The sequence below is a fragment of the Siphateles boraxobius genome, unplaced genomic scaffold (assembly GCF_051911475.1).
Source record: "Siphateles boraxobius isolate OS27281-9 unplaced genomic scaffold, OSU_SipBor_1 54, whole genome shotgun sequence".
NCBI classification, from domain to species: domain Eukaryota; kingdom Metazoa; phylum Chordata; class Actinopteri; order Cypriniformes; family Leuciscidae; genus Siphateles; species Siphateles boraxobius.
Window position 1 is genome coordinate 940,280 of NW_027509180.1, and position 19,721 is coordinate 960,000.

General features: G+C 46.9%; 4 protein-coding genes across 8 annotated transcripts in view; 2 read left to right on the forward strand and 2 right to left on the reverse strand.

The window, feature by feature from the left end:
• Positions 1-19,721, reverse strand: part of LOC143714407 (uncharacterized) — an 85,008-nt gene that overhangs the window by 34,386 nt on the left and 30,901 nt on the right. The gene's annotated exons all lie outside the window — the stretch shown is intronic.
• The window catches only part of LOC143714448 (uncharacterized), a 111,862-nt gene that overhangs the window by 33,784 nt on the left and 58,357 nt on the right, over positions 1-19,721 (reverse strand). The gene's annotated exons all lie outside the window — the stretch shown is intronic.
• Positions 6,998-9,223, forward strand: fmc1 (formation of mitochondrial complex V assembly factor 1). Its single transcript, XM_077205712.1, has 2 exons — positions 6,998-7,184; positions 8,594-9,223. Exons 1-2 carry the CDS (start codon positions 7,068-7,070, stop codon positions 8,798-8,800), a joined length of 324 nt encoding a protein of 107 aa, XP_077061827.1. The 5' UTR covers positions 6,998-7,067; the 3' UTR covers positions 8,801-9,223.
• Positions 13,498-19,721, forward strand: part of LOC143714480 (heme-binding protein 1-like) — a 17,272-nt gene continuing 11,048 nt past the window's right edge. Inside the window, exon 1 of the mRNA XM_077205705.1 lies at positions 13,498-13,696. Within this exon, the coding sequence (XP_077061820.1) occupies positions 13,619-13,696 (78 nt within the window). The 5' untranslated portion in view covers positions 13,498-13,618. The remainder of the gene's footprint in view (positions 13,697-19,721) is intronic.

The following is a 19,721-nucleotide window of genomic DNA, read 5'->3' on the forward strand; positions in this document are numbered from 1 at the left end:
TTGAATCGCTCGGTAGGGAAGCTAAAATTCAAGATGCTCACCATCAAGCAGATCGTGTCACAAATCAGATCCGAGGACTGGTTTGTCACGATAGATCTTAAGGACGGGTACTTCCATATTTCCATCCTTCCACAACACAGGAAGTTCCTGAGGTTCGCCTTCGGGGGGGAGGCGTACCAGTACAAGGTTCTTCCATTTGGCCTAGCTTTACCTCCCCGCACTTTCACGAAATGCATGGATGCAGCTTTAGCGCCCCTGAGGTTTCAGGGCATTCGTATCCTCAATTACAGCGACGATTGGTTGATTTTAGCTCAGACAGAGCAGATGGCGGTTCAGCATCGAGATGTTGTTCTCGCTCATATGAGAAAGTTGGGGTTGAGGCTGAACGCAAAGAAAAGTGTATTATCTCCTTCTCAGAAGACAACTTTTCTGGGTGTCGTTTGGGATTCGATCTCGATGCAGGCGCGACTTTCTCCGACGCGCATCGCCTCGATTCTTTCAGCTATGAAACAAGTAAAGCTAGGCCAGCTACTAACTGTAAAACAGTTTCAGAGACTGTTGGGTCTGATGGCAGCAGCGTCCAACGTTATACCTTGCGGCCTGTTGTACATGAGACCACTGCAGTGGTGGATCCGGACCAAGGGATTCTCCCCGAGGGGAAATCAAAGCGGCGCTGCCTTCGTGCTCTGGTCATGTAGAAAGAAACTTGGTTCCTATCCAAAGGGCCTGTGTTGGGGGCTCTTTGTCGTCGCGTAACGCTAACGACGGATGCTTCCCTCACAGGGTGGGGGGCGGTCATGAGTGGTCATCCAGCCCAAGGTCTGTGGCAGGACCATCATCTATCATGGCATATAAATTGTCTAGAGATGTTGGCGGTGTTCCAAGCTTTGAAACACTTCCTAGCAGACCTCAGAGGTCATCATGTGTTAGTTCAGTCAGACAACATGTCGGTGGTCTCGTATATAAATCATCAGGGGGGCCTGCGGTCGCGTCCACTTTACAAGTTGGCCCGTCAGATCCTCCTGTGGTCCCAGGGGAAGTTACGGTCTCTGAGAGCTATGTATCTTCCTGGTTATTTGAATGTGGTAGCAGACTCCCTGTCGAGGCAGGGGCCGAGGTCGGGGGAATGGAGGCTCCACCCCGAGGTGGTGGAGCTCCTTTGGTTGAGTTTCGGTCGCGCCGAGGTGGACCTATTTGCTTCCAAGGAGACAACGCACTGTCATCTGTGGTTCTCCATCAGTCAGCCAGCCCCTCTGGGGTTGGACGCTCTGGTACAGCCGTGGCCGAGGTCACGTCTGTATGCTTTTCCCCGATTGCTCTGCTACCAGGAGTTCTGGAGAGGGTTCGCCGGGATGGGGTCAGCCTACTTCTAGTAGCCCCGTTCTGGCCGGCCCGAGTATGGTTTGCGGACCTAATATCTCTTCTGGACGGCTCTCCCTTGGAGATTCCGATCAGGAGGGATCTACTCTCTCAGGAGGGCGGTACGATATTTCACCCCCGTCCAGAGTTGTGGAAACTGTGGGATTGGCCTCTGAGGGGGCCCAGCTCATAAATTCTGGTCTCTCAACTGAGATTGTTGAGACCATCCTTCACTCCAGATCTCTGTCCACGAGGAAGTTATATGCCCTGAAGTGGAAGCTTTTCACTTCTTGGTGTGCAGAACACCGGCAGGACCTAGTTAACGGCCCAGTGGGTGCAGTGCTGGAGTTTCTGCAGGAGCGTTTCTCTGCAGGTTTATCCTCCTCCACACTAAAGGTGTATGTGGCGGCACTAGCTGCTTAAAATGTCCCTTTCAGTGGAGTTTCTCTTGGGAGACACCCACCTATAACTCCCTTCCTTCGTGGCACTTTGAGGCTGAGGCCTGCAGTCCATACGAGGGTGCCGACTTGGGATCTGGCCATTGTACTAGAGGGCCTTTCTTTGGCCCCCTTTGAACCTATTGAGGAACTTTCTGAGAAATTTCTCACGTTTAAATCTCTTTTTCTTCTTGCAATCTCCTCACTTAAGAGAATCAGAGATTTACAGGCTCTGTCGGTTGCACCCTCGTGCCTGGAGTTTTCGCCTGGTATGGTCAAGGCTTTTCTATACCCTAGACCAGGTTATGTTCCTAAGGTCCCTACTAATGTTGTTAGACCTACAGTGTTGCAGGCTTTTTGTCCTCCTCCATTTGTGTCGTCAGATCAGGAGAAACTTAACCTTCTCTGCCCGGTTAGGGCGTTAGACGCTTACGTCCACAGAGCTGCCCTGTGGAGGAAATCAGAACAGTTATTTGTGTGCTTTGGGCCTCCCAGGAAAGGGTGTCCCGTGTCTAAACAGAGAATGAGCAAGTGGGTGGTTGAGGCCATCTCACTTGCTTATGAGTCGGCTGGTCAGCCTTCACCTTTGGCTGTACGAGCCCACTCTACTAGGAGTATGGCTGCTTCTAAAGCATTGTTGTCAGGAGTATCGCTAAGTGATGTTTGTGATGCGGCTGGGTGGTCCTCACCGCATACATTTGTTAAGTTCTATGAATTGGACTTAAGTTCCACTCCTGGGGCGCAGGTGCTCTCGTCCTCTGTGCGCTAGTACCCACATGACGGTCATTTGCTCCTATGGCGACGTGGGTATTAGCGTTCCCACAGCTTGACGCAGTTCGAGTTCCCTTGAAAGGGAATGTCTCGGTTACGTATGTAACCCTAGTTCCCTGATAGGGTACGAAACACTGCGTCATTCTGCCATACTCCCAGCATGCCCGTTAGCGCTTCCTTCAGGCCTATCAGAAGCTGTCGCGCTTGTGTTTTGGGGGTGCTTTATAGTTTCCTGGTCGATGACGTCACCCGCCTCTGACGTTCCGTCTCTCTATTTGACTGATTCCATACGTGCTTCATGACGCACAACGCAGGGGCGTTCCCACAGCTTTACGCAGCGTCTCGTTCCCTATCAGGGAACTAGGGTTACATACGTAACCGAGACGTTTTGTGTTCAATAAGCATTATAAATATAATTTAACACAATCTTTTATTTCTTCACAGAAATGTCAAATCTTTCTCTGAGTCAAGTGGAAGAGTTGAGAAAGGAAAATAGAGGTGAAACAGTGTGTTTGAATGAAGTTAAATTCAGTGTGTATGCATTCTTAGCGTAATACAGTAATATATAACAATATTGCTTATGTTTTTCAATAACAGAGAGAGAGATAGCATTTTCAGCTTCACTGCTGCAATCTGGCAGTGGAGATATTGGTCCTTCTAACACTGATATCATACTAGTCTACAGGAACGTCTTCACAAACATAGGGAACGCCTACAACCCAATTACAGGTAATTATTAATAAAGTCATAAAACTCAGTTATAGTAATGAAAACCCTTCTGCTCCATTCAAACCTCTCTATAGTTGTGTAATGTGTATAAGAGATTAAATGATCTGCCATCTTTCCAGACTATTACACTGTGCTTGGTAATTAAGCAGTCATACAGGAATCAGCTGATTCTCTTCAGTATCTCTGGTTATTTGCTTTAGGTATCTTCACAGCCCCGCTGAAAGGAGTGTACGTGTTCACATTCTCCGTCTATGCTCATGGTCAGTCAAATTCAGCAAGTGCCTACATTGTGAAGAATGGAAAGGATGTAGTTATGGCACATGCTCATCAGTCTCAGGGTGCGTTAAACTCCTCTAAAGGACTCGTGTTGATCCTGGAGGCTGGAGATGTGGTCTATGTGAGACTTTGGCCGAGCTGCAGGATTCAGGATAACGGGAATAACCACAACACTTTCAGTGGATACATACTGTTTCCATTAAGATAACAGGAGCTTTCATCAATGCGATTACAATCATTCTGAACCTTTAGTTTATGATTTAAGATGAAAATTATGAGGAATTATTAACATACAAACCTGTATTAATGAGAAATAATGTGCACATTTGCAATAGGTTACTGTTTGAAAGTTAGTATAATAGACAATACTCATAAGCTCTGAGCTGTCTATACTGTACATGTAACTTTGTATAAAGAGTTTAAGCACTGAGACAGACTGGACCCATGAATATCACGTGACTCAAAAGAGTTTTGTTAAAGTAAAAAATCTAGAATGTTAAATAATAGTGAATATTTTATATAGTGTCGAACTCAGCACTGAGATCAAGTAAAAAGTAGTATTGAGACACAGCCTTGGTCAGAAGTAAGTAATTTGTAAGTTTAACGAGCAAAGTTTCTGTGCTATGATGAGGCACAATTGAGCGGTCACAAGCATTTCTAGTATTTTAGACATGAATGTAAACGAGAGTTGTGAGAAAATTTCCATTTATTACCCTAGAACCTCATCGGCCAGCTTTAATCTTTTTAATGGTATTTAACAGGACGATACATAGTAATACATTCAATTAAAAGTAAAAAATTACCCTCTCACAAGCCTACCACTCAAAAATGTATAACTATAATACAAAACCAAATATTTAAACCTTATTGTCACAATGGTGAACTCAGAGATGAGGGAGAGTTAATTCAAAATGCAGGTAAAATTTATTTTAACAAAATAACAAGAAGGAGAAATGAAGGAACAAAGGAACAGACAAAATAATCAATAATTACCAAAGTCCGTGAATGACCTGAGCAAGAACGAGTCAAACAAAAGTGATATATATATATCACTATATATATACCGCCAGGTGAAATGGGGTTTTGCGTACCCAACGCGCACGACCGCAATGACGTCATTTTTGCCGCGCGCACCTTCGCGCTCTTGCGGATGCGTCGAGTATAAACAAGGCTTACCCCTTATTTACACTGCACACTTCTGCGGCGCATTACGGCTCCGACAAGGTTTTATTCCGTCCTCCACGCGGTGCCAACTCACACCAGGAGCATTTCAAAAGCGAGGCGACTGGATGCGCGAGACCACGTGATTTGCCTGTCCGACGTGGTTTTTCTTGATTTTTGGGTTTCTACCTTACAGTCTATGGCTTCTATCAAGGATATATTGCTGTGCAATACAACTTGGAGATAGCACAGGGTGTTTTTTTACTTTTATTTTGTATTTACGGTGCGGCTTGGACGCGGCGTCCGTCGAAAATAGACTAGGCGCCTATCTTTAGCGAAGCAGCGCAGAGAGACGCTTCTGAAACGTGCCGCGTCGCGGCTGGTGTAAACACAAGCACTGACTAGAGTGGCCGCGATCAGCTCCGGTAGCCGTGTCGCAGCCGTAATGCGCCGCAGACGTGTGCAGTGTAAATGAGGGGTACGGGGTTATTCGTGCGCTGGAGTGCGGCAATATAACGCTCATTATCCTCTATAGCCTATTGAAGTAATTAAATCAATATAAAGGGGCCATTTGTCCACTAATTGGTTAAATGAGACAACTACTAGTCGAGTAGAAAAAAAACTTTAGTCGAACTTATTCCACATATTTTCGAGCCAGCCAGCCGTTATGTGTCGAGCGAGCGACCCTGAGCGGAATGAGCGCGCGACCCTGAGCGGAATGAGCGCGCGACCCTGAGCGGAATGAGCGAGCGACCCTGAGCGGAATGAGCGCGCGACCCTGAGCGGAATGAGCGAGCGACCCTGAGCGGAATGAGCGCGCGACCCTGAGCGGAATGAGCGCGCGACCCTGAGCGGAATGAGCGAGCGACCCTGAGCGGAATGAGCGCGCGACCCTGAGCGGAATGAGCGCGCGACCCTGAGCGGAATGAGCGCGCGGAGGAATATTCAGAAATGCGCTCTCTCTCCGCTCACATGCTCTGATCGGAACAAAAGGAATATTAAAATAATTAATTATTAGTTTATATTTTATACACTGCCCATCATTGTAATTCCATATCAAATGTTATGTCTATTTTAATATGTGTAATATATATATATATATTTTTTATTTCACATTTTTAAGTACAATATTATTTTAGTCCACAACGCCCAATCAGGGGGTGCTGATGCTATGACGAGTGGCACTTTCATTTCTTTTCTATTTTTGAACTTGATAGAAAAATTTGTCTCAACTGCACTTTTATTTTCTCTATTTTTGAACTTGCTGTTATTTGATGTAGGTAGTTAGTTTGTATTTAGATACAAAATACTGATACTACTTGTTACTTCAATAAATTGGAACATTTTAAGCTTGTTCGTATTTCATTGTGTTGGGGCGATGGGGGCAGGTGGGGCTTGAAAATCATTGGTTTATTCTAAGCTCGTGCTGCAGTTTTAAAGTGTGTACGTCATTGAACATGTTTTGCTGTTCTTGTTTTATTTACAGGCTTTAACCAGCAGATGTCCTCAACATGCTGTGTGTCGAGTGAAGCTAGTGTAATAATCTAACAGTGAATTTAGCTGACACAGTCAATATAGTGGAATAAAAGCAGCACCTAGTCTTTTTCACCGCAGCTTCAAAGGAAGCAAGACAATGTTGTTGTAAAACTTCTGTTTATTCAGAGGGTATGAACGATTGTTTTCTATATCCATTTTCTGGAAAAGGGGGTTTGACTTGTTAAAGAGTGGTGGATTTTTCTGGGCCTCAGCGATTAATTTGTCTGCAGTGTCGTCTGCCATTTTAAATGCGCGAGCCCTTGAATTACAATGGATCTTTCCGATAGGCTTTCAGTGTTTTATCGTTCAATCACTTACAGCTGCTGCCAGATCCGATACAGCAGTCCGATCACAGAACAAATGACTCTTTTGAACCGAACTCTTTTTAGTGAATCAAAAGCATGCGGTGCAAAAACTCTAATGTGATTCTCGAAAAAATGAATCGGTTCTTTTCAGTGAACTTTGAACGACACTTTTTGTCAGATTATGTTTAATCAACGTTAATTAATAATGCATGTTTAATAAAATATATGTTGGTTTTAAATATATAGGCCTACCCCATGTCAATTATTTTTCACACTCTAAAAATACTACACATCATTGTTTAAAATGTATGTATTATTGAAATTCTCGTCATTTTGCAATGTAATTGCATTTCTTTTCCTCTACAAATATCATGTATTGATTCATTGCTGTTCTACCACATGCACTCGACGATCTCAGCCTGTGTGTTTGATTGATCGAGTCTGCCCGCTGGGTCTGTGTGTGTGTGCTCGACTCGTCGTGTCTGTCGTGAAGATGGCGGCGCTCGGTGTGTGTCGCGGGATTCTGAAGGAGATCCGGATCGTGAAGGGTTCCGGTTACAAACACACTCTCATTTATAAATATGTGCTGGAGCAGTTCAGGAGGAACCAGGTAACACAACCGATAACGGCTGCTCGATATAACAGTGTGTGTGTGTGTGTGTGTGTGTGTGTGTGTGTGTGTGTGTGTGTGCGCGCGCGTCACTGCATGAACCTGAAGGGATTCCATCTACTGACTCACTGAATCCGCAGAAGAGTTCAGTTCTTTTGCGCGTTATTGATCAAAGTCCGTCTACAAACTGTCTGACAAGTCGGAATTATATTCATAAAGCATTTCCTTGTATCAAATTATATATATATATATATATATATTGCAATAAAAATTACAATTATATAATATATTTATTCTAATTATGAAAAACAAAATTAACATTTAATTATATCATTATAATTATCTATAATAATATATTAATATAATATTATAATTATTTTAAATATTTATTTTATCAAAATATAAATAGTATGTTTTAAATTATTATATTATTATTATATATACTTATTATACTTCATTAAATGATTATTTATATATATAATATTAATATATTTTAAAATGTTTTAAATATTTTCAAAATATTTTAGTATAAAATGATTGTAATTAATAATAAATATATATATATATAAATTATGAAAAAATAAGTATTATAAATTATTTATATTAGTAATTAAGTATATTAATATATTTTAAGTAAATATTACATTTTTAAATAATAGTTTAACATACAAAATTATAATATATTTATATTATAATTATAAAAAAATATATAAATTAGTTATATTTATAATAGGGCTGTGAAAAGATTAATCGCATCCAAAATAAAAGTTTGTGTTTACATAATATATGTGTGTGCACTGTGTATAATTATTTTGTATATATAAATACACACACATGTATGTATACATTTAAGAATTTTTATTTATTTATATATAAAATATTTATATTTATATATAATATCAATTCTATATAAATATATACATGCAAATATGTCTTAAATATATACATGCATGTGTGTGTATTTATATATGTACAAAATAATTATACACAGTGCACACACATATATTATGTAAACACAAACTTTTATTTTGGATAAAAGTTTTTCTTTTCACAGCCCTAAAATTAAGTATAATATTAATTTAAGTAAATATTTAAAAATGTATGGAACATATAAAATTATAATTAATATTTATATTCTAACTATGAATAAAATAAATCTATTACTAATTGATATAAATAATTGTATTGTACTAATATAACACATTTTCCGTGAATGTTATATATATATCTGCTCAGTGCAGTTGAGTGGTGTTGGGTCAGTTAGGGTTAGCGGTGAGTGTTTGAGCTGTGTGTATTAATGAGGGAAACAATACCTTCAGCTCATGAAGCTGCTTTTTCCACATTAAGATCCTGTTGAATGTGATCTGTGTGTGTGTTTCAGCTGATCTGTGTGTGTGTGTGTGTTTCAGGTGACCGGAGCGCAGCTGTGTCGAGCGCAGATGGAGGCTCTGCATGCGGCGCAGTCGTGCCTGTGTCTGCTGAGCTCCACTCGTCTGCACCTGCGTCTGCACCAGCGCTACCACTCGCCCAGAGCAGAGGTGCGCATCGACCAGGCCGCTGGACTCGTGGGGCTCCGGCTCCCCCAGCAGCCCGGGGGCAAGGGCTGGGAGATCTGAGAGAGTGTGTGTGTGTGTGTGTGTGTGTGTGTGTGTGTGTGTGTGTGTGTGTGTGTGTCACTCACTCGCCCAGAGCAGAGGTGCGCATCGACCAGGCCGCCGGACTCGTGGGGCTCCGGCTCCCCCAGCAGCCCGGGGGCAAGGGCTGGGAGATCTGAGAGAGAGTGTGTGTGTGTGTGTGTGTGTGTGTGTGTGTGTGTGTGTGTGTGTGTGTGTGTGTGTGTGTGTGTGTGTGTGTCACTCACTCGCCCAGAGCAGAGGTGCGCATCGACCAGGCCGCCGGACTCGTGGGGCTCCGGCTCCCCCAGCAGCCCGGGGGCAAGGGCTGGGAGATCTGAGAGAGTGTGTGTGTGTGTGTGTGTGAGAGAGAGCGTGGCTTCATCTCTTGTTCCTCTTCTAATAAACAGACTCACTTTACAATCATTAACGCTTGTGTCTCTTACTCCGTGGATAAACAGTCTTCAAAATAAAGCTGGGAGTTTCTCAGCGAAGAACTTTTCAATTAGGGTTGGGTATGGTTTGAATTTTAACGATTCTGCTTATCGATTCCTATTCTTTTTGATTCCTATCGATTCCAATAAGGTAAAAAAATATACCTTTTTACATTTGCCTGTGGTTTAAAAACACCATAGAAAAACAACTAGCATAACTAATATAAATTTCATGCATTATTAAAAGGCACTCTGCTAATTTTATGCCTTATAAACGTTTAAAGTCAATCCTACTGTGAGCTGTGAGGTTAATCGATGGTTTATCAAAGAATCGTGTTTAACGGGAATTCCTGGTGAGAAACTACATTACCCAAGATTCTGCACAAAGATTCCACCAATCAGAGAGAGGCACTGAAAGAGCTATTTAACTCCGCCCACTCCCAAGAAGCACTGCCAATGAGGAGTCTCAATATTTATTATGTGTAAATACAGAACAGAGCGAGTGACCGGGACAGGTCCATTTCAGTAATGATGGACGAATAATTCATTAAAAGCCTTTTAGACTCTTAAAACATCAGAGTGAACGCTTGAGAATTCTGAACTTCTGTACTGATTCACAGAGGCCAGTGAATAAATCGGCATCTGCAGAACACATGAATACATAAACGCTGAAACCTCTGGATTATCACCTGTCAAATTAAGATTTTCTGGTGAAATACAAACATTCATACTGTAAAAAGCCAAAATATTAAATGTCATAGATATAATATATACTGAGTAATCCAGTTTTGTTTGTAAAATGACAGTTTTCACCTGAGATTTGGAGTCAAATTACAGGAGAAAAAAATAGAAAGATTACCGTCCTCGTCCAGAGGTGACTCCAGTCCTTGTCCAGAGTCCAGAGGTGACTCCAGTCTCTGTCCTCGTCCAGAGGTGACTCCCGTCCTTTTCGAGAGTCCAGAGGTGACTCCAGTCCTTGTCCAGAGGTTACTCCAGTCCTTGTCCAGAGTCCAGAGGTTACTCCAATCCCAATCCTCATCCAGAGGTGACTCAAGTCCCAAACCTCGTCCAGAGGTGACTCCAGTCCCAGTCTCCCATCCAGACTCCAGAGGTGACTCCAGTCCTAGTCTGCCATCCAGTGTCCAGCGGTGACTCCAGTCCCAGTCTCCCATCCAGAGTCCAGAGTTGACTCCAGTCCCAGTCTCCCATCCAGAGTCCAGAGTCGACTCCAGTCCCAGTCTCCCATCCAGAGTCCAGAGGTTACTCCAGTCTTTGTCCAGAGGTTACTCCAGTCCTTGTCCAGAGTCCAGAGGTTACTCCAGTCCCAATCCTCATCCAGAGGTGACTCCAGTCCCAAACCTCGTCCAGAGTCCAGTGGTGACTCCAGTCCCAGTCTCCCATCCAAAATCCAGAGGTGACTCCAGTCCCAGTCTCCCGTCCAGTGTCCAGAGGTGACTCCAGTCCCAGTCTCCCATCCAGATTCCAGAGGTGACTCCAGTCCCAGTCTCCCATCCAGAGTCCAGAGGTGACTCCAGTCCCAGTCTCCCGTCCAGAGTCCAGAGGTGACTCCAGTCCCAGTCTCCCATCCAGAGGTTACTCCAGTCTTTGTCCAGAGGTTACTCCAGTCCTTGTCCAGAGTCCAGAGGTTACTCCAGTCCCAATCCTCATCCAGAGGTGACTCCAGTCCCAAACCTCGTCCAGAGTCCAGTGGTGACTCCAGTCCCAGTCTCCCATCCAAAATCCAGAGGTGACTCCAGTCCCAGTCTCCCGTCCAGTGTCCAGAGGTGACTCCAGTCCCAGTCTCCCATCCAGATTCCAGAGGTGACTCCAGTCCCAGTCTCCCATCCAGAGTCCAGAGGTGACTCCAGTCCCAGTCTCCCGTCCAGAGTCCAGAGGTGACTCCAGTCCCAGTCTCCCATCCAGAGGTTACTCCAGTCTTTGTCCAGAGGTTACTCTAGTCCTCGTCCAGAGTCCAGAGGTGACTCCAGTCCCAGTCTCCCATCAAGAGTCCAGAGGTTACTCCAGTCTTTGTCCAGAGGTTACTCCAGTCCTCGTCCAGAGTCCAGAGGTGACTCCAGTCCCAGTCTCCCATCCAAAATCCAGAGGTGACTCCAGTCCCAGTCTCCCGTCCAGTGTCCAGAGGTGACTCCAGTCCCAGTCTCCCATCCAGAGTCCAGAGGTGACCCCAGTCTCCCGTTCCAAAGTCCAGAGGTGACTCCAGTCCCAGTCTCCCATCCAGAGTCCAGAGGCTACTCCAGTCTTTGTCCAGAGGTGACTCCAGTCCCAGTCTCCCATCCAGAGTCCAGAGGTTACTCCAGTCCTCGTCCTGAGTCCAGAGGTGACTCCAGTCCCAGTCTCCCATCCAGAGTCCAGAGGTTACTCCAGTCTTTGTCCAGAGGTGACTCCAGTCCCAGTCTGCCATCCAGAGTCCAGAGGTTACTCCAGTCCTCGTCCAGAGTCCAGAGGTGACTCCAGTCCCAAACCTCGTCCAGAGTCCAGAGGTGACTCCAGTCCCAGTGTCCAATCCAGAGTCCAGAGGTGACTCCAGTCCCAGTCTCCAATCCATAGTCCAGAGGTGACTCCAGTCCCAGTCTCCCATCCAGTGTCCAGCGGTGACTCCAGTCCTAGTCTCCCGTCCAGAGTCCAGCGGTGACTCCAGTCCCAGTCTCCCGTCCAGTGTCCAGAGGTGACCCCAGTCCCAGTCTCCCATCCAGAGTCCAGAGGTTACTCCAGTCCTCGTCCAGAGTCCAGAGGTGACTCCAGTCCCAAACCTCGTCCAGAGCCCAGAGGTGACTCCAGTCCCAGTGTCCAATCCAGAGTCCAGAGGTGACTCCAGTCCCACTCTCCTATCCAGTGTCCAGCGGTGACTCCAGTCCCAGTCTCCCGTCCAGAGTCCAGCGGTGACTCCAGTCCCAGTCTCCCGTCCAGAGTCCAGAGGTGACTCCAGTCCCAGTCTCCCATCCAGAGTCCAGAGGTTACTCCAGTCCTCGTCCAGAGTCCAGAGGTGACTCCAGTCCCAAACCTCGTCCAGTCCCAGTGTCCAATCCAGAGTCCAGAGGTGACTCCAGTCCCAGTCTCCCATCCAGTGTCCAGCGGTGACTCCAGTCCCAGTCTCCCGTCCAGAGTCCAGCGGTGACTCCAGTCCCAGTCTCCCGTCCAGAGTCCAGCGGTGACTCCAGTCCCAGTCTCCCGTCCAGAGTCCAGCGGTGACTCCAGTCTCAGTCTCCCGTCCAGTGTCCAGCGGTGACTCCAGTCCCAGTCTCCCGTCCAGAGTCCAGCGGTGACTCCAGTCCTAGTCTCCCGTCCAGAGTCCAGCGGTGACTCCAGTCCCAGTCTCCCATCCAGAGTCCAGCGGTGACTCCAGTCCCAGTTTCCCGTCCAGAGTCCAGTGGTGACTCCAGTTCCAGTCTCCCGTCCAGAGTCCAGAAAGGTATCACCCTCATTATCACACCCTATATCTTCAGTCACTTTCCTCCTCATCATTGCCTGGCCTTGTCAGTTAATCATTGACACACCGACCACCTACCTGAATCCTCACCAGCTATTCCGCACCAGATATCACCGCTTCAGTGTCCTGTCTTCCGTTTCAGGGATCTTCTGGCGAAAAGTGATCTTGTTCATTTTAACAGCTTCTGAAGCTAGAAAGAGTTCAAATTCTCAGTATCGTAACTACATGTTTGAAAAGAGTTCCCTTTCAAGGGAACGAGACGCTGCATCATCAGGTGAGATTGGTGTGTTTGCACACGTGCTTCAGGCGCCGGTCACCCGTTCTCCATTGAGTCATGATGACGCAGCGTCTCGTTCCTCTCAGGACACCAGGGTTATATTCATAACCAGAGACGTTTCATGCCTCCTATAAAGTGTGTTTGCATTTATAGTTTCAACATAATTTGTTCTTCAGACATTCCTCTCTTTAAACACAATTGCACTGTGCAAAGTGACCCAGATTTAGTTTTCAACCATTGAAAATGGGTAATATTTACCATTTTACTCATGGAGCCACATTGAGATCCTCAAATCTACCGTATGGAAATAAACTATATAGAGTGAAAACTGATTTTTTGTTAAAACTGGTCCTCTGGTTGAGCTGACACAGAATACCGTGGTGCAGTACATGGTCTCTCTATCTTCCTCTCTCTCTCTCTCTCTCTAGTTTGATTGATTGAATGTGGCATGTGTTTTGTCCTCAGGCGTTAAACTCTGTCCTCCGTCTAGTCTTGTGTGACTGAGTCACTGCGCTCCCCACCGTAGAACTATAATAATAATCTGTTTTCAGCTGAAAGCAGAGATGCAGCAGGAGGAGGAGGAGGAGAAGGAGACGCGCAGAGAGAGAGAGAGAGAGAGAGAGAGACACTGACACACACCTGACGGAGCCGCTGCATTCAGCATGTTCGGCATGATCAGAAACTGGCTGTTCGGAGCCACTGAAGAGAGCGAGTATAAACTCCTGAGCACCGAGAGCAAGGTAACACACACACACACACACACACAAACACACACACACACAAACACACTCACACACATTCTCTCTCCCTCTCTCTCTCACACACACACACTATAATTACACATGCACAAACAGTTTTGTCTGAATAACAGTTAATATCCTCAGATACCTTTCTACAGCTTTACAAACTTTACATCTGTCTGTGTGTGTGTGTGTGTGTGTGTGTGTGTGTTTGCATTGTGGATAAAATAAAATAAGTTTTCTTGTGTTACCCAGATCCTGGGTCAGACGTAACAACCCAGTGTTTGGGTAGTTTCTGTGTTATCCAGATCCTGGGTCAGACTTAACAACACAGTGTTTGGGTAGTTTCTGTGTTACAAAAAATAAAAATAAAAGCTTTAGTAATAAGTGTCATATGAAACTGAGATCATGTTCCGGCTCTTATTTCATCCCAAAATCAAAAGAAAGAAGTGAGAAAGTATATTTTACCTACAGAAAATCAAGCCTGTTGTAGGATCTTTCTTGTTTTTCACTGTGATATTATAATATTATATACATGAACTAATGATAACAATAATTCATTGAACTGATAAAGTAGAGCTGTAAGTATATCATGGTATTATTTGGTATTAATTCATTTTTAAATATTGTTTGGTCTGGATGTTCATGACAATTAAACATTCTCGTGACTGTCAGCTAATTTTCTTATTTTATGCATATATTCATTTAAAACTGTAAACACTGTTGTGTCTGTGTTTCTGAGACTTTTACATGTTTAATGCGATCATGTACACGCGTGTGCTCGCGTCACGTCACAGCAAATCTCAGAGATGAGCTGAAATATCACACAGTCATGAGATCTGAGTCGTTAAAATGCTCTTAATTACAGCTGACGCACACACACACACAGACAGAGAGAGAGAGAGACACACACACACACGCACGCACGCACGCACGCACACACACACAGACACACACACAGACAGAGAGAGAGAGAGACACACACGCACGCACGCACACACACACACACACAGACAGAGAGAGAGACACACAGACACACACACACACAGACAGAGAGAGAGAGACACACACAGAGACAGACACACACACACGCACGCACACACACACACACACAGAGAGAGAGAGAGACACACACAGAGACAGACACACACACACACACACACACACACACACACACACAGAGAGAGAGAGACACACACAGAGACAGACGCACGCACGCACGCACGCACACACACACAGAGAGAGAGAGAGACACACACACACACACAGAGAGAGAGACACACACACACACACACACACAGACAGGGCTGAGTGCGGGTCAAATATGAATAATTGAACACACATCAGCTAATATTAGCTAAGCATCATTAATTACAGAGTCCAACTGACACCCAGACAGACCATAATTACAGCGCACACTGTGAGAGTATTATGGGACGGCGTGTCAAGGTTGCTGTGGATTCCATATTATGGGCTGTTTCAGTGTGCGTGATTGTAGTTGTGTGAGTCACGCGTGCGTGCGTGCGTGTGTGTGTGTGTGTGTGTCTGTGTCTGTGTGTGTGTGTGTCTGTGTGTGTGTGTGTCTGTGTGTGTGTGTGTCTGTGTGTGTGTGTGTCTGTGTGTGTGTGTGTGTGTGTGTGTGTGTGTGTGTCTGTGTGTGTGTGTGTGTGTGTGTGTGTGTGTGTGTGTGTGTGTGTGTGTGTGTGTGTGTGTGTGTCTGTGTGTGTGTGTGTGTGTGTGTGTGTGTGTGTGTGTGTGTGTGTGTGGCTGAAGGCATTTCTTCTGCTGGAACTGAACACATGAAAACGATACTCGGTTACTAACGTAACCTCGGTTCTCTCTAGAGAGGGAACGAGTATTGCGTAAGTTTAGCTTACGCTACGGGAAAGATTCATCTTCTCGAGATACTGAAGCCAAAAAATGATCCTTAATTTTGTATTCCTTATCAACGCAGTGCAGCAGCTAGCAGACCTAGAGCAGGCCATCTCGCGTGCTCATTGGCTGCCCTGCGGGCAACTGCTGCAGCCTACCAGTGAGCCCGGCGTGACGTCACGCCCAATGAAGGGCGCCCGCGCCTTCATAGCGTCACAGCCCACCAGAATGGGCGTGGCTTAGCGTATAACACTAGGGGCTGTAGGCTGAATTCCCTGGTTTTCGTCGACTGAAGCGAAGTCGCTCGTGGCGCGAGCACGGCCGGTTACGCAATACTCGTTCCCTCTCTAGAGAGAACCGAGGTTACGTTAGTAACCGAGTATCGTTCTCTTACGAGAGGTTCTCTCGTATTGCGTAAGTTTAGCTTACGCTACGGGAACACTTTGTCAACGCCGTGCGCGCCAAGCATCCACATGAGACCCCGAGCTTTCAGGGGAACCCCATAAGTGGAAAAAATAAGGTGGCCAGCCACGCGGGCCATCACTTGTACATAAGCACACATAGGGAATACAGAGCAGCGCGCCGGTCTGTATAGGCACATGGCACATACCCTACTTAGTGCAGCTCAACCAGGAGAGCTGAGTCATGTGAGAGTGATCTGAGCAGGAGATCTGGGCAGAATACACCTCTCCTTCAGACTGACAACAGTTTAGCCTGCAAGGCAGGAACTTCTAGGTTATAAAACCTGACAAAGGTAGACGGGGAGCTCCAGCCCGCCGCTACACATATGTCATGGATAGAAATTCCACTGGACCATGCCCACGAAGAGGCCACGCCTCTCGTGGAATGAGCCCTGATGCCCAGAGGGCATTGCAGACCTTTTGACGCGTAAGCGGCCGCTATAGCGTCTACTATCCATCTGGACAGGCTCTGTTTCGAGGAGGCGAGACCCTTGGTGCGCCCACCAACGAAACAAAAAGCTGTTCCGAACGCCTGAAGGAGGCGGAGCGCGTAATGTAAAACCTCAGCGCTCTGACAGGGCAGAGGAGATTCACATCACCTTCGCTGTCAGATGCTGGGAGAGCTGACAACGAAATAACTTGCGCTCTGAATGGAGTGCCCATCACTTTAGGGACATAGCCATGTCTAGGTCTGAGGATGACTTTAGAGTCATTCGGTCCGAACTCAAGACACAACGCGCTGACAGACAGCACATGCAGGTCCCCTACACGTTTTACTGACGACAGTGCAGTCAGAAAGACGGTTTTCAGTGATAGATATTTCAACCCCACGGTGTCTAGTGGTTCAAATGGAAAAGCTTTCAGGGCCTCGAGGACCAATGAAAGATTCCACATGGGAACCGACGGGGGGCGCGGCGGATTCATCCTTCTAGCTCCTCTAAGGAAGCGGATGGCCAACTCGTGTCTTACCAATGACTGGCCGTGCGTCGATTCTGCGAACGCTGCCACGGCCGCCACGTATACATTGAGCGTGGATGGGGAACTTCCCCTATCCAACAGCTCTTGTAGGAAGGTGAGCAGATGCGCCACCCCGCATGTCCGCGGTTCCAGATCTCTGTCGGTGCACCATCCAGAGAACACCGACCATTTAGACGCGTAGAGCCTTCTCGTGGAAGGGGCTCTAGACTGCGTGATCGTGTTCATCACTCCTTCTGGCAGGGCAACGAGTACCCGTTGATCAACCATAAATGCAGAGACCAGCGCTCTGGATTGGGATGCCAGATCGTGCCGCGAGCCTGAGAGAGGAGATCTGCCCTCACCGGATTCGGCCACGGAGCTGTATGTGACAGCCCTGCTAGTTCCGGGAACCAAATCTGATTCTCCCAACGCGGGGCTATGAGGAGCACCGAGTGGCGCGTTTCCCTGATTCTCTTGATCACCTGTGGCAACAGATAGACCGGAGGGAAAGCATATAGCGGGAGGCTGGGCCAAACCTGGGCCAGCGCATCCTCATCCTTCGAACAGACCGTCGGGCATTGAGCGTTGTCTTTTGACACAAATAGGTCGACTTCCGCTCTGCCGAATAGGCGCCACAGTTTCTGGACCGTTTGGGGTGCAGGGATCATTCCCCTGGGGGAACATTGTCCCTGGACAGTTTGTCTGGGCCGTCGTTCAAATGGCCAGGCACATGCGCCGCCCTCAGCGAGCGCAGGTGCATCGGAGACCAAATAAGGAGGCGTTCCGTCAGATTGCAGAGATTTCTGGATCTGACACCGCCCTGACGGTTTACATAGGATACCACAGACATGTTGTCCGAGCGGACAAGAACATGCTGGTCCTGTATGAACGGGAGGAAGCACTTCAGCGCGTTCTCGGCCGCTATCATTTCCAGACAGTTTATGTGAAAACCCTTCTCCTGGTCTGACCACTGGCCAAAGGCCGGTCTGCCCTCGAACAGTGCGCCCCAACCCGAGTTGGACGCGTCTGACGAGATGACTTTACGATAAGAGATGGTTCCCATCATTACTCCCTGCTGGTAGCAGTCGGCCACTAACCAGGGCTGCAGAGCTGCTATGCAGGCCTGAGTCACTCTGATTTTCTGGCCGCCAGACACCCGGCGGGACACGCGAGCATTCAACCAGCGTTGGAGCGGGCGCATGTGCAGTAGGCCCAGCTGGAGCACCGCTGCAGCTGATGCCATACAGCCCAACATCCTTTGAAATGTTTTCAAAGGGAGAAAGCTGCCCTTCTGGAAATATGCGGCTAGGTGGCGAACACGGCGCGCGCGCTGTGTCGATAAACGAGCCGTCATGGTCACCGAGTCCAGTGCTATTCCTAAAAGGAAATTGACTGGCTGGGCAGTAATGAGCTCTTGGTCCAGTTGATCGTGAGACCCAAGCTTTCCAGATGACTGAGAAGCACTGTTCTGTGAGATAGTAGTTCTTTCTCTGACTGTGCCAATATCAGCCAATCGTCCAGATAGTTCATTATTCACAGCCCCTGACTTCTCAGGGGGGCGAGCGCCGCGTCCATGCACTTTGTAAATGTACAGGGTGCCAGGGACAGGCCGAACGGCAGGACGGTGTAATGATATACCTGACCGTCGAAAGCGAATCTCAAAAATTGCCTGTGACGGGGTACTATCTGAATCTGAAAATAGGCATCCTTCAGATCTAGAGAAATAAACCAGTCCCTCGGGCGAACGTGCGTGAGGATTTTCCTGGTCGTAGGCATTTTGAACGGTCTTTTCGCAAGCACTTAGTTCAAATATCTCAGATCTAGTATAGGTCTGAAGGCTCCGTCCTTCTTGGGTACGAGAAAATATCGGCTGTAAAAGCCTGACTCGCTCAGAGAAGGCGGTACCTTTTCTATAGCCCCTTTGCACAGCAGCTTTGCTATTTCTGCGTGAAGTAGGTGTGCTACTTACGCATTCACAATCGTCGCGGTCCGGGCTTGAAAGCGCGGGGGACGGCGAATTAATTGAAGTGTATAGCCCTGCTTTATTGTGCTCAACACCCATTCTGAAATCCCTGGGATAGTTTCCCACGCAGCTATGTGAGCCGCTAGGGGGGAAATCGCCATTTGCGGGCTTGTGAAACTGAACCGGAGCCGAAAGCGCGGTGCGCGCGCTCTCGGTTCTGGGCAATGGCTCCTCGCTGAAAAGCCGAAACCGGCTGATTTATGTGAGATGTCCCAATCATAAGGGATGGGGAACAGTCTTTTGTCATCTTTTGACGCGCGAGCAACGCTCCAGGCGGGAAAGCTTCCTGTAAGCGTGAGCGCGTGTGCGCGGGCACGAGACTTACAAGTGTATTTGATGCCCCGATCATAATGGATGGGGAGCGTTTTATTAATGCCCAGCGTTTTGTGATAACACTTAAACGCGCAGGCGCAGCCCGGGGGGAGGTTAGTGTTAGCAAGCGTGAACGCACTCTGGCGGGCACGAGACTTACATTCATAACCTGCTTTCTTTTGTGAAACTGACCCGGAGCCGAAAGCGCGGCGCGCGCGCTCTTGGTTCTGGGCAATGGCTGCTCGCTGAAAGCCGAGACCGTCTGATTTATATGAGATGTCCCAATCATAAGGGATGGGGAACATTCTTTTCTTTTTTTTTTTTCACTTTTTGACGCGCGAGCAGCGCTCCGGGCTGAAAAGCTTCCTGTAAGCGTGAGCGCGTGTGCGCGGGCACGAGA